Raw genomic sequence first — 15181 nt, 5'->3', positions numbered from 1 at the left:
ACAAATAAAGTTTTACGCCAGGTGCTATGGCTGATGCCTGTAATTCTAGCATTTTCGGAGGCCAAGGCCGGTGAATCACTTGGAGCTCAGGGGATAAGACCAGCCTGGGCAACATGGTGAGACACCATCTTTACAAAAATGACAAAAAATTAGCCCGGTGTGATGGCGTGTGCCTATAGTCCCAGCTACTCAGGAGGCTGAGGCAGGAAGATTGCTTGAGCCCAGGAGACAGAGGTTGCAATGAGCTGAGGTCATGCTACTGCATTCCAGCCCGGATGACAAGGTGAGACTCTGTCTAAAATAAATACGTAAATAAATAAATAATGTTTTGCTGGAACAGTCATGCCTATTCCCTTATGCATTACTATAGCTGCTTTTAAACTACAGTAGCAGAAGTAGTTGAACCGGAGATCATAAGCCTAAAATATTTACTATCTGAGCCTTTACAGAAAATATTGGCCAAACCCCATCCTAGTGTAGAGTTTTATCAAACAAAGTTCCATTAGCAGGACTTGGGGGCTTTACTGGTAATTTTGAGTGGGACACTCTTTGTTGTACTGATGCCCAGCACACTGCAGGATATTTAGCAACCTTGGACCTCCCCCAACCACCTGAAGTAAAATACTAGTAGCACTCCCAGTCCTTGGGTTAAACAACATTCTCTACACATTTCCAAACAAAGGGAGTAAAGATGCTACCCCTGGTGGAGAACCACTGAAGAACTAAGTTAGCTCAGAGTAAGGAAAGAGGAAATACAGTCTGTAAATTCTAAATGCTATCAAGATGGATGATAAATGTAATTACTTTTAAAGCACTTTTAAACAGCTAACTAAAAGACTATTCTGCTTCCCCTCTGGCACTTAGTCAAAAATAAACATATTTCTTAATAAAATTAGGCTTTGTACTTTGAATATATCAGGGCTTCATGGAGTTTTCTTAAAAGTTTTTTCTAATTCTTATAAAGTAATCTTACCGATTTGTTCCATCCAGATTTGATTTGTGGATGAAATTAAGTTTTGCATCTGCCCAATAAAGCTTTTGTTCTTCATAATCCAAAGTCAGTCCATTTGGCCAGTAAATTTCACTGTTTATTATAACGAAGCGACTTGAACCATCCATTCCAGCACGTTCTATCTTTGGCACTTCTCCCCAGTCTGTCCAGTACATGAACCTAAAAATCATAAAAATAATTAAAGCCATGACAGAGCAGACATCAATCAAATACTCTGTAATTATTACTATTAAAGAAAGCTCAGGCTGCGCGCGGTGGCTCACACTTGTAATCCCAGCACTCTGGGAGGCTGAGGCAGGCAAATCATGAAGTCAAGAGATCGAGACCATCCTGGCCAACATGGTGAAAACCCGTCTCTACTAAAAATACAAAAATTAGCTGGGCATGGTGGTGGTGTGTGCCCGTAGTCCCGGCTACTCAGGAGGCTGAGGCAGGAGAATCGCTTGAACCCCGGGGGCGGAGATTGCAGGGAGCCGAGATTGTGCTACTGCACTCCAGCCTGGCAACAGAGCAAGTCTCCGTCTCAAAAACAAACAAACAAACAAACAAAACAAACCCAAAACACATCATTTTAGGGACACTAAAACTCTTAGAAATTGTATTTTGAAATTCTAATATCTACCATTTGCAACTGCCCTGGTAATACCTGATTCAAACAACTATCATCAAGGATTCAAAAACCACTGAATCAAAATGTATTGGTAAAAAGGATATTTACACCATTTGAATGTATCTCCCCACAGATTACTTATTAACAACAAAGAAGAAAGTGATAACTTTAGAGAAAATAAACCCAGTGGATACCACCTTAACTGAGTCATCTAAATTAACATCACCAAAAAGGGAACAAACTGGCATTATATACCTCTTCATGTGATATACCTTTGCAGAACATAGTGTCTTTTGTATGGTCTCTCTTGCATATTATTCCTGCCCCCAAAAAGTGCATACCCCAAATAAAATTATGAGGAAACAGTGTGACTCAAGTTGAGAGACACTACAAAACAGTTGGTCTTTGACAATATCAATGTCATAAAAGTAAAAAAAAAAAAAAGGGGGGTGAGGAACCAATCTAGACTGGAGGAGAGCAAAGAGACATGATAACTACATCAAGTGTATGATCTTAGACTGATGAAGCAGGAAAAAAAAATGCTATGATCACTGGGGGGAAAAGGCAAAACTGATGTAGTGTCAAATTACATAGTACTGTACTAATGTTAATTTCCTAAATATGCTAATTGTATTGTAGTTAGGATATAGAGGGGTTTGCTATACTACTTTTGCTTCTATTCCACAAGTTTGAAGACTTTTCAAAATAAAAAATGAAAAGTCTAATAGTCTCATTACAGAAAAAGAAATTTTTCTTTGGTGTAAAAGAAAAACTCTCTTGGGCTGGGCACGGTGGCTCATGCCTATAATCCCAGCACTTTGGGAGGTCGAGGCACCTGTAATCCCAGCACTTTGGGAGGCCGGGGCAGGTGGATCACCTGAGGTCAGGAGTTCGAGACCAGCCTGGCCAACATGGTGAAACCCCATCTCTACTAAAAATAAAAAAAAAAAAAAAAAAAAGTTAGCCGGGAGTGGTGGTGGGCGCCTGTTATCCCAGCTACTCGGGAGGCTGAGGCAGGAGAATCGCTTGAACCTGGCAGGCGGAGGTTGCAGTGAGCCGAGATCGCACCATTGCACTCTAGCCTGGACAACAAGACTCCGTCTCAAAAAAAAAAAAAAAAAAAAAAAAAAGAAAAACTCTTTAATGTATTATACTTCACTTAAAAGCATATTTTCAAAGTTAATGAGGGGCCAGGAGCGGTGGCTCACACTTGTAATCCTAGCACTTCGGGAGGCCGAGGCGAGTGGATCACTTCAGGTCAGGAGTTTAAGACCAGCCTGTCCAACATGGTGAAACCCCATTTCTACTAAAAATACAAAAATTAGTCAGCTGTAGTGGCAGGTGCCTGTAATCCCAGCTACTCAGGAGGCTGAGGCAAGAGAATCGCTTGAATCCAGGAGGCGGACGTTGCAGTGAGCTGAGATTGTGTGTCACTGCACTCCAGCCTGGGCAACCGAATAAGACTCAGTCTCAAAAAAAAAAAAAAAAAAAAAGGTAATGAGGGTGCTATGAAACAGATCAGGCACTTAATAAATGTGTTGAAACTCAAATGAAATTCAGGTATAAGTTTTACTCAAATAATCGGTGGAATGGTAATACTGAAATGAATCTACTTATGCATATTGATGTCTCCACTATTTCATATGAATTGCTTACTCAAAGAAATGATGAGGAGAATATCATGTAGGGGAATAAATACACCTTCTACATACAAGGCACTGTGCTAATGGCTTTACATACATTATCTTACTTAAGCCTTAAGCAACCCTACAAAATATTATTTGTTCATCACCACATTTTGATGAGAAAACTGAGAAATGTAAGCACATCACTCAAAGTCACATTGCTAATAAATGAAGAACAGAAATTCAAACCTATATCTCTTAAATTCTAAAGTCAATGTGTATGTCATAGGTCAGAGCCTTGATTTTTAAGGAAGAGAAAGCAAACTGCTCCCTAGATTGGGGACAATAGTTGGATACTACCCAGAATGAGCGGTATGGCCTAGATTAATACAGGATAAAACTGTGGCCATGAGCTGTGTAACAATGTGGTCAACAACAGACTATCTATAAAATGGTGGTCCTATAAACCAACAATACTGTATTGTTACTATACCTTTTCTATGTTCAGATACACAAATACTTACCATGGTGTTACGACTGCCACCACATTCAGTATAGTAGCATGCTGTACAGGTTCGTAGCCTAGGAGCAATAAGCTATCTTATACAGCCCAGGTGTATAGTAGGCTGTACCATCTAGGTTTGTGTAACACACTATGTTCACACAATGATGAAATCACTCAACATTTCTCATAACATGTCCCAATTGTTAAGCGACACATGACTATATATAGGAAGGTAGACCAGACCATGTTAGAATTTTTCATTTCAGCCAGGCGCGGTGGCTCACGCCTGTAATCCTAGCACTTTGGGAGGCCAAGGCAGGAGGATTGTCTGAGTCCAGGAGTTCAAGAACAGCCTGGGCAACACAGCAAGATGCTGTCTCTATTTTTTAAAATGAAAAAATCATAATAAAAATTGGAGGTGAAATGACTGCCTTTGTGTTTTCAGGAGGGAGAAAAAAATGCCTGCGGTTTGGGAAAAATATAGAGGAAAACTAAAAAAAATCCTGAGGCCAGCTCTTCCAATAGGCTCTGTGAGTTCAGCAAATTCTCTCCCCTAAGCAATAAAAAAAAGACGAGGTCAAATCTAACCACCAAAGCCTCCAAAAACTGATCAAAGGTCATACAACAAAATGAGAAGCATTTATTCCAGAAAAATATACTGCATCTCAATAAGAACTGTGGTATTTTAGCTAGGAGCTATTCCTATCCTCATCTATACTGCCAGATTCGTGGCATAAACATTCTACTGTGGGCAAACATGGCAGGCCATAAAGAGTGGTTGCTACCTTTCCCTGCAAGAGGGGACTGACCTTAGTTGGAATGAGGCATGAAGAAATCTGTACTCAGGAATGTTGTTAAAAACTAGAGTGGGCTGGGCGCAGTGGCTCATGCCTGTAATCCCACCACTTTGGGAGGCCAAGGCAGGGAGATCACAAGGTCAAGAGGTCGAGACCATCCTGGCCAACATGGTAAAACCCTGTCTCTATTAAAAATACAAAAATTAGCTGGGCATGGTGGTGTGCACCTGTAGTCCCAGCTACTCAGGAGGCTGAGGCAGGGGAGGCTGAGGCAGTGGAATCGCTTGAACCTGGGAGGCAGAGGATGCAGTGAGCCAAGATCACACCACTGCACTTCTGAGATTCCGTCAAAATAATAATAATAATAACAATAATAATAATGCTTTCAGTGGCAGGCATCACGAGGGCCATTATCTAAGTGACTCTGGTGGGGGCAAGCAACAAAATGGCAAACGAGCCAGAAATCTAACAGGAAGATCCTAGGAAAAAGAATGCCAAGAAGAGCCTTAAGTGGATATTCATGCTTAGTAGTCAGGAAGGCTGTGTGCATGTATAAGACTTCACCAGAAAGAACATTTGCAAGCTAGTCTCTGGCTGAATATGGGTCAACTTTGAAATTGCCTAAAATTTTAAGACATTCTCCAAACCATAAACAGGTCCACAGGAAAATGGGGTAACACTAACTTGCTGGTGTTTAGGACAGCCTTTAAGCAATCATTAGCTGACCACGAAGATAAGAGTAACACAGAGGCAATCCCTAGAAAGCCAGGCATAAGAAATATTTTAAAAGGAAAACAGACAACAGAAGTAACCCAGGAAAGTCATTAAACAAACACACACAACAACGGCAACAAGCCCAGGGAGGGGTCAGAATCCAGAATCCATAGTCACTATAATATATTCATACAATGGAATACTATTCAGCAACATAAAAGAATTACTTATCAATGTCAAGGATGACTTTTTAAAATTATGTTGAACAAAAGAAACCACACATAAAAGAGTACCTACTACGTGATCCCATTATATGAAGCTATAGATGTAAAATCAAAAAGACTAATCTATGGTGATAAAAACCAGATTCACAGTTACTGGGGAGGAGCAAGGGATTGACTGCAAAGGGGCTTAAGGCACCTTCTGGAGTAGAGTAATGAACGTTTGTCTTAGGTGTATTTATCAAAGCCCATTAAACAATCAACAAAAAAATATGAATTTTTTGCATGTAAATTCTAACTCAGTAAAGTTGCTTAAAACATGAATAAGAAACATAGACTATTTTAAGAAGTTAATTCAAAGGTAACTTTTCTTAGAAACCTTTCCCAGCTTACTAAGGCAAAGTTATTCCCTCTTATGAGCTCTTGGCAGGTTTTGTTATACTATAGTACTTATCAGAGTTTGTGGATAAACTATAAAGAACTCAAAGGTAAAGACTAGGTGTTACTACCACATCACAATGACTGGCACATTGCACGTATTTTTTTTTAAATAAAGATGAATCCAGACCTTGTGCTTTCCATTTTCAATTTCTCCTGTCACCCCCAACTCAGTGCACACTGAAATGAGTAAAGGAAGACACATGAGATGCTACAAGAGAAAGAAGTACAAAAGGTTAATAACCTAAGCATAAGGACAGCCAGAAACAGTGAAAGGGTTTTGTGTGCATATGTCTATTATAATATATGAACTAGATTTCTCCTCAGGATATCTTTAATACACAAATCAATTGATATTTCCATCTTGATAGAGTAATATAGTTAAAAACAAGTCCTCAGCACAATTCATTAGCCACCTCCCATCTTCTCTATTAATACATAAAATGAAAACTACCAGTATCTTTAAACAAACGAGTGTAGAGAAATAAGAAATTATTGTCACTGCAATATCTACTAATCTATACTCTGCGCTGTGAGTGCAACATGCATTACTTGAGATTACATGATACAAAGTTTGAAATGTTGCCATCACAGGCTGGGCTGACCAGAAGCAATTTGCACACTATAAAGATGGAAAATGCAATAAGAGCTATTGTCTTTCTTGTACAATATAATTTAGGTAGGTTTCCTAACTGTAACTAATCTAAGCATTTAACTTTGTAACTCAGTGTCTAGTTTATGGTGAAATAAAATGTTACAAATGAGTGAGTCAACCTAACAAGATTTTAGTAATGAATAAAAGTATTTGCATGCCACTATGTACCAAAGCTAATGGATAATTCCTTCATTATTCAACCCTAAAAAATAAATCAAGTCATGTTTTTTCAAGGATAAGACCCAGATAAAGATTCCAACTACAATAAGTGAAACTAAGGCATTTGTCAGATGAGAACTTGATGAAAATTTAGCATTTTTAAATAGATTACAGATGTGACTTCATTTGTGCAAATATTTAAAATATAAAGGAATAAATTTCATCTATAAATACTAAACATTTTCATTAACTTTTAAATTAAAAAGCTCATTACAAATGTAACTGAAAAAGCGATTAGGACACAGAAAATTTAAAAAAATATTTTTTAAGTTACCAATATATTATTCAATTTTCTTAAGGTTTTGAACACCTATTAAAGCGGTGAGCACCTATTAGGAGCTAAGCACCATGCCTGATAAGGGGAACATGAAAATAAGCAGGGCAAAACTATTGCCCTTACAAAATTCGCAATGTAGACAAGGAGTGGCAAGTATATTGAGGAAGGTATAAACAGGAGGCTCTGAGAGTATAGAGAAGTGACACCCAATCAAGTCAATGAATGTAAGAGTTGTCAATAAAATATACCAGAGAAAGTATGTATTTTACTTAGGCAGTTGCCAAAATGGGAAATAGTGTTCCAGGAAGAGGACATAGCATATGAAGTCATGATATATTCAATAAACAGCAAGAAGATCCATAGAGCTGCAGCATATTGTGAGGTACACTGGCAATGAAAGAAATCCCACGTGTATTATTTTACTATACTAAGAAATTTGGACTCCAGTGACAATAACATTGAGGGACTGGCTAGAGGAAGAAGAAACTAGAAAAAGCCAGAAAACTGAAATGTTCCAAATAAGAACTAAGGAAGGCAACAGAAGTTGAGGACTGGATCAATATGAAAGAGGAACGAGAAAGGATAGGCTAGGATGGCTCCCAAGATTTGCAAATGTGAATGCGTGTGTATTGGTGTCATTCAACATAATATAGAATTAGATGTGGTTTGGGAGAGCAAGATGATGAGTTCAAATATGGATGAATTGAAGCATCCTCACCTCATTGTTTTTCCTTCTGTATCCAGACCACCAGTCAATAGAATAACAGGAAAATCAGTGTAAAAATAAGTGAAAGTTGGTTAGAAAAGGTAAATAAAGTAAAAAGCATATTAACAGTCAAAGAAGTTGGTCTACAGTAACAGGGCAAAATAAATCACAATTAGGAGTTGCATATGAAACTAAGTCAATCCAGAAGTGTTGAGCCATGCTAATTCTAAGAACATTAATGTGACAGATGTAAGTAACTCTGAAAGGACCTATAAAAAGCCACAGGTCCTCAAAAACATTTTGCTGACATCAAATTTATTTTGGGGGAAACTTCAAAAATCACATACATCATTAATCAAATTGAAAATGCAGCCAGTGAAAATAGTTCTGATTTTAATGTGAAAAAGAAAAGTGTTGTGTAAAATTCACACCCTTCCTGTTACTAACCCCTGAACTTGATTCCTGACCCCATGTTCCTGTCTCACTCTGGTTAGTAGATTAGGCTTTAAGTGAAGAGGAGTTTCAAGAATTTACAGATTTCTGCTTCCTAATAGAAGTGAAAAGAAAAAAAGAATTGTGAAGAAATCAGACCTACTTCTGCACTTCCCCTCTACTTGATCATGTGTTGGTATCATATTTTAAAAACAAGTAGAAATTAATAAAAGAGGATAGTGAAAGCATTCATGTTAGCAGGTTGGTTTCTGTGGCTGTTTTTACAGAGAATATACAGTAACCAGATAAAAGAGTCTGGGCTGGGTGCGGTGGCTCACACGTGTAATCCCAGCACTTTGGGAGGCCGAGATGGGCAGATAATGAGGTCAGCAGTTTGAGACCAGCCTGGCCAACATGGTGAAACCCCAAACCCCATCTTGACTAAAAATACAAAAATTAGTTGGGCGTGGTGGCGGGCACCTGTAATCCCAGCTACTCAAGAGGCTGAGGCAGGAGAATCGCTTGAACATGGGAGGTGGAGGTTGCAATGAGCCGAGATCGTGCCACGGCACTCCAGTCTGGGCGACAGAGCAACACTCCGTCTCAAAAAAAGAGAGTCTGGAATGGAATTAGATAGACATGGTTTGGGATGGTAAGATGATGAGTTCAAATATGGATGAACTGAAGCATCCTAATCTCACTGTTTTTCCTTCTGTATCCAGAGTAGGGATGGCTTTGTCATCCCATGTTTTTACCTGTCCCTCAAAAGGGATAATAAGTCTACTTAACTACTTGCTTGTGACAGTATGCACCATCATGAAATTCTGAATGTATAAACTGGTTGCCCTGGAGAAAATAAGAACCTCATGAACAGCCTTAAGCACCCAGTCTAGTCGATTAATTTTAAAAAGTTAGTGGACATAATGCAAAGAATATATTTAATTCAGAAATAACATTGGTAAACCACTACTAGAAGATAAAGATTATAACCTGAAAGCGGGTAACAGATTACATCAATTTAATTCCCAAGTATCATCAAAGAAAATGCTAACTCTAGTAATTTTTCAAAATTGCTGTTATACGTCATTCCTCTTTCCAAAGAATCAAAGGTGACTCATTTTGAGTGCCTCTAAGTTTAATAAAAATGAAATATTAACTGTCAGGAATGCCCCTCTTCAAGCACACTCTCCTCTGTGCTCCTGCACGTTATTCTGATACTATGCTCCAGGTACAAACTACATCTCTGTACATTTCAAATACAGTATTAGGACTGTTTACCCATAGGTTTTCCACCACTCTAGATTCCAGGTCCTTGAAAACAAGGACTTTGTTTTATTTTTTGTTGTATCCCCTATCCTAAAACAATCTAGCATAATGCCAAGTACACAGTCAGCACTCAAATATTTAATAATGGTCTGCCTCACCTGCTCGTGGGACCTCTTGTATCTGTCTTATTACCAAGGCCATATCCTTGAAAAATACAGGTAAAATTTCATTTGAATGACTACCATTATTATTCTACTATGCTCCAGTTATGAGCTGCTTGCTTTTCTTTGAATGCACAAAAGCATGAACAGAGCCTGGCACATAATATTTCTAATGACTAAAAATTATTACCCACTTCCACACCTTGTCCCTCTAGCCAACAACTGCTCAGCTAACAAGTACCACCCTAAAACAGTGCCTCCCCACCGCCCCCCCTGCCAAGTAAAAGTGAATACTCTCTCCTTTGTGTCCCCACCATACAGATTTCCATAGCAATACTTATAAAGTTTTACTGGTTTATTCATGATTCTATATAATCAATCTCTTTATATATTTTGCAACTAGTTTGTCTCAGAAGGTATACTAGAATATCCTGTCACTCAAATCTGGAAGCTATATATGCTTCACTGACTTTTTCATTAAATGGTCTCATAGAGAGAATTTTATTTTTTTTAAGGTAAATTTATTTCAGTCATGCTTTATGAGAATTTCAACTACCTTTCTAACAAATACATCAAAATTAGTTTCTGAGGAAAATTTTGTCATTGACCTTGAGAATTCTTGGTCTTGAGAATTAGAACTTATCCAGCTCACCTCACCTGCTTTAACTGAATTACACTTTGCCCATTTGCAGGGACAAATGCCAAAGAAATGTGTCACTGTGGATATTATAAAGATGTTGTTGAATATATTTTTCATTATATCATATAGCAGCTTCTTTAGAGGACTAATGGGAAGAAACTGGTTTCATCATCTGGAGTAAAGATTTTTTTCAGTGAACAGCTTTTATCTAAAGGACATTAACTCATACCTGATACTTTCTTCCCTAAGGAATTTGGCTTAAAATCAAATGTGTGTGGATGTATATGGGAATTAATGACATATGTTTTGGTATACGTATTTTCACTCCTGGTCTCATCTTACATTTATACTGTTATATTCCCATCTCAATTTTAAAATTTTATTTTATAAAATTAATACGTTTATTTTGCATCACTTTTTTATATCTTCCTAAAACATCTTAAATCCTTTTAGAGACAAAAGTAGGAAAAACATTTACTATTTTTTTCAGTTTAGCTATTGGGGATTAAACATTTTTCTTATTAATTTGTATGCGCTTTTTATATATCAAGGCTAACTCTGTCTATTATTATCTGTTACAAATACTTTTGTCTTTTTTTGCTTGAATCAAAATTTGGTTGAATCAATATTTTTCTTTGCAATTTCCTTCATTGCTTTCATGCTTACAAAGCCCTTCTCTCTTCAAAGATTAAACATTCACGTTTTCGTTTGATGTTTAAGTTTTCACTTAAAAATTTTTATCCATCTAAAATGTATCTGAAGTATGACGTGAGATACTGATATAAAATGATTTTTTCTTTCCTAATGATAAATTCTTCTAGTATGAAGTCCCTTCCCTCTTGATTCCCACTCCTTTTATCATGTTATAAATTGTAACGTACAGTAGATTTTCCTAATCTATTTGTTTAATTATCTATTTTTTACACCAATAATGTCTCATAGATTTAATATTAGCTCTATTAATACCAATCTTGGATAATCATGTGACCATAGTTTTAATTTTCATCTGCAAAATGAATACTTCACTAGTTGATGTAAGGATTAAAATAAGACACTTTATATAAAAGAAAAGTATCTTTCCTACTGGCTTTGACCCTTCTGCTCTGATCTCGATCTCCTGACCTCGTTGATCCACCCGCCTCAGCCTCCCAAAGTGCTGGGATTACAGGCGTGAGCCACCGCGCCCCCTTCTGCTCTGATCTGTTTGCAGGACAGTTCTTCACATTTATCATCTTCTCTTAGACTTTTACCATTACCCACCCCATGGGGTCTTTTAGTAATCTAAATTCCCTGCTAATACCTATTTTATAACAGTAACCAACCAAGAAGCCAAGTAGCACCCCACTCTCAAAACACATTTTCAAAAATATGTCATAAGTAAAAGAATATTTATTGGATGCAGGTATATTACAAGAGAAAATTTAGGACAAAATAGCATTTACTCAACAAGAAAAAGGAAATTTTCCTTTATTCTTTAACAAAACATCTCAGTTAATATTTACAAGCACTGGATACAAATACTTCCTTTATGTTAAACCTAACACCCCCTTACACAGTAAAGATAAGCTTCCTTTTCATAACAGGTGAATACAATGTGCCATTCAAAGGCCCAGTCAGCTTACTAAAAACCCATTCTTCAGATATCTCATAAATCAACTATGTTATATAGTAAGAATCTGAAGTCTTTAATCATCATAAACACATTCCTGCAAAATAAATACATAAGCTTAATTCTTAAAAGGCAAAAACTTAAAATTCATGATCTGATTTGTAAAATATGCTAAGACTAATCTTTTGGTTGCATTTATTTGAAATTTCTAAGTCATGTGAGAACTTTCTTTTTCCTTGAACTATCAGAGCCTATTTCTGTAAGCAAGCATAGAAAAAATAGTTTTCCTGGTTGGGGGAATATGGAATGAGTTTTCTCCATTTGAAACCAACCCATTAGTTCCCTAGATAGATTTTGGATAAATATAGAAGTTGACCCTTCTGGTCTTAAAGCTTGAAATCTTACATTTGTTTTACCTGAGTTCCTTCCTCAGGAAATTACCTTCAGGCTGCTCAAAGTATCAAAGAACTGAAACTCACCAGATTACCACATCCAGACAGACAGTAAGATGCTAGGCAACTCATTCATCATGATTGCTTCCTTGGCCCGCCTTAGTTCCTGTTTCTTTTACTTTTCTTCCCTGCTATATGAACCCTTCGTTTTAGTCACTCAGGCAGATGGATTTGAGACTGAGCTCTCATCTTCCTGGCTGCAGCACCCAGTTCAAGCCTTCTTCCTTGGCAATACTTGTTGCCTCAGTCACTGGCTTTCTCTGCAGTGAGCAGCATGACCTAATCCAAACCCCTGGTGTTTTGGTAACTCATTTTTATTTGCAGTTTCTGACATCCTTACAAATAAACATAAAGTTAACGTTTTTACAAACACTTCCTAATAAGGAAAAGTTTGAGGAGGGAAGGACATCACAGGGAAATAAATATCACAGGTTCTCCCACTGATCCCTGAGATTTGAGGGGACAGCAAACCGTGCAGAAATAATGAAAAAAAAGGTAATAAAAATAGTCTGATAAAAACAGTACTGCTGTTTACTATTACTAATGGCCTTAATCAGTAAGGGCTAAGATATTTTATTTTATTTATTTTATTATTTTATTTTATTTTAATTTATTTTATTTATGTTATGTTGTGATGTGATGTGATGTGATGTGATGTGATGTGATGTGATGTGATGTTACGTTATGTTATGTAATTTTTGAGACGGAGTTTCGCTCTTGTTGCCCAAGCTGGAGTGCAATAGCGCAATCTCGGCTCACTGCAACCTCCGCCTCCCGAGTTCAAGCAATCCTCCTGCCTCAGCCTCACATGTTGGCCAGGATGGTCTCAAACTTCTGACCTCAGGTGATCCGCCAGCCTCGGCCTCCCAAAGTGCTGGGATTATAGGCGTGAGCCACCGTGCCTGGCCAAGGACTAAGATTTAAGATTTCAGTAGACAGTGTTTTCAGGTATTAAAGATCAGAGTTTTCTTTTAAGAATCTATTTGTGGCCAGGCGTGGTGGCTCATGCCTGTAATCCCAACACTTTGGGAGGCCGAGGTGGGAGGATCACCTGAGGTCAGGAGTTCAAGACCAGCCTGGCTAACACAGTGAAACCCCGTCTCTACTAAAAATACAAAAATTAGCCAGGCATGGTGGTGAACACCTGTAATCCCAGCTACTTGGGAAGTTGAGGCAGGAGAATCACTTGAACCCAGAAGGCAGAGGTTGCAGTGAGCCAAGATGGGGCCACTGCACTCTAGCCTGGGTGACAAGAGGGAAACTCTGTCTCAAAAAAAAAAAAAAAAAAGAATCTATTTGTGTGACAGACTAAGACTAATGTATCTGCCTAATTGCTTCATTTTTTTTTTTTTTTTGAGACGGAGTCTCGCTCTGTCGCCCAGGCTGGAGTGCAGTGGCGCAATCTCGGCTCACTGCGAGCTCCGCCTCCCGGTTTCACGCCATTCTCCTGCCTCAGCCTCTCCAAGTAGCTGGGACTACAGGCGCCCGCCACCACGCCCGGCTGATTTTTTGTATTTTTAGTAGAGACGGGGTTTCACTGTGGTCTCGATCTCCTGACCTCATGATCCGCCCGCCTCGGCCTCCCAAAGTGCTGGGATTATAAGCGTGAGCCACTGCGCCCGGCCTGCTTCATCTTTTTCAAAATCTTCAAAGCGGTTATGGTCTTCTACACCTCTCCTCTGGTCCTATTCGCTGAAACAGCCTTTTACTTCACTTTCTTCTGTCTTAATTAAATCCACCCACAGAAACACACAAACAGGGAGAAGAGAGAAAGATTTGGAGACCCCTCTACCTATCATAAGCCAAAATCTATTAGATTTCTGAATGTCCTGGATCTTCCAGCACATTTCAAAGTGACTTTGTTACCCACAATGGCCATAATGCAACATTGTTTTATAATGATTTAAATTTGAAGTTTTTTTTTTTTTTGAGACAGAGTCTCACTCTGTCGCCCAGGCTGGAGTGCAGTGGCGCAATCTCTTCTCACTGCAAGCTCCGCCTCCCGGGTTCACGCCATTCTCCTGCCTCAGCCTCTCCGAGTAGCTGGGACTACAGGCTACCACACCCAGCTAATTTTTTGTATTTTTAGTAGAGATGGGGTTTCACCGTGGTCTCGATCTCCTGACCTCGTGATCCGCCCGCCTCGGCCTCCCAAAGTGCTGGGATTACAGGCGTGAGCCACCGCGCCCGGCCTTAAATTTGAAGTTTTAAAAAATGATAATAATACAGCCAATTATACTTTTTATTCAGCTGAAAAATATGAGGGCCTGAAAACAATGTAAATAGTATTTGAGAAGAGAAGACAAATCCAAGAGCTACTTAGAAGGCAGAATAAACACGAATTGGTAACTGATTGAATGTGAGGAGTGAGGAGGTGGGGGGCTAGAATGACTCAGGATTTTTAGTTTCTGCAACCGTTAGGTAGATTGACAGTTGTTCACAAATTCTGATATTTTGTTACAGGGTTTTCTTGGATGTGGTCTTCTCTCTGTACTAAAAATTAAAAAAAGAAAAAAAAAAAGCCTTGTTAAAGATTGTTTTCTCAAGCCCCAATAAAACTAATGGATAATCCAAACAGCCTCTTTCCAGACTTCTGGTCCCCTACCCTTAAGGCCATTTTCCATAATACTCTGAAATTAATGATTATATTACCACCACATCCCCTCCCACACACCCTCTCCCTCCCTCTGCAATCTGGGATTATGTAATTTCTTTACTTTCAGCATGAATCCCAAACTTCTTAGCATAACATATAAGAGCCTTTCTAATTTGTTTCTCTGCTTTTGGTTCCTCATTTCTCACAGCTCTAGTGTCCTGCCTATTGCTACCAGACTGCCTTTCA

General features: G+C 38.5%; 1 protein-coding gene across 1 annotated transcript in view; it reads right to left on the bottom strand.

Moving 5' to 3' along the window:
• The window catches only part of LRP6 (LDL receptor related protein 6), a 155779-nt gene that overhangs the window by 88773 nt on the left and 51825 nt on the right, over positions 1-15181 (bottom strand). Inside the window, exon 3 of the mRNA XM_003265508.4 lies at positions 974-1171. Coding sequence (XP_003265556.1) covers positions 974-1171 — 198 coding nt within the window. The remainder of the gene's footprint in view (positions 1-973; positions 1172-15181) is intronic.

This window comes from Nomascus leucogenys, chromosome 23 (genome assembly GCF_006542625.1).
Source record: "Nomascus leucogenys isolate Asia chromosome 23, Asia_NLE_v1, whole genome shotgun sequence".
Taxonomy (NCBI): domain Eukaryota; kingdom Metazoa; phylum Chordata; class Mammalia; order Primates; family Hylobatidae; genus Nomascus; species Nomascus leucogenys.
The sequence above is the reverse complement of the archived record's forward strand: the minus strand, read 5'-3'. Positions and strand labels throughout refer to the sequence as shown.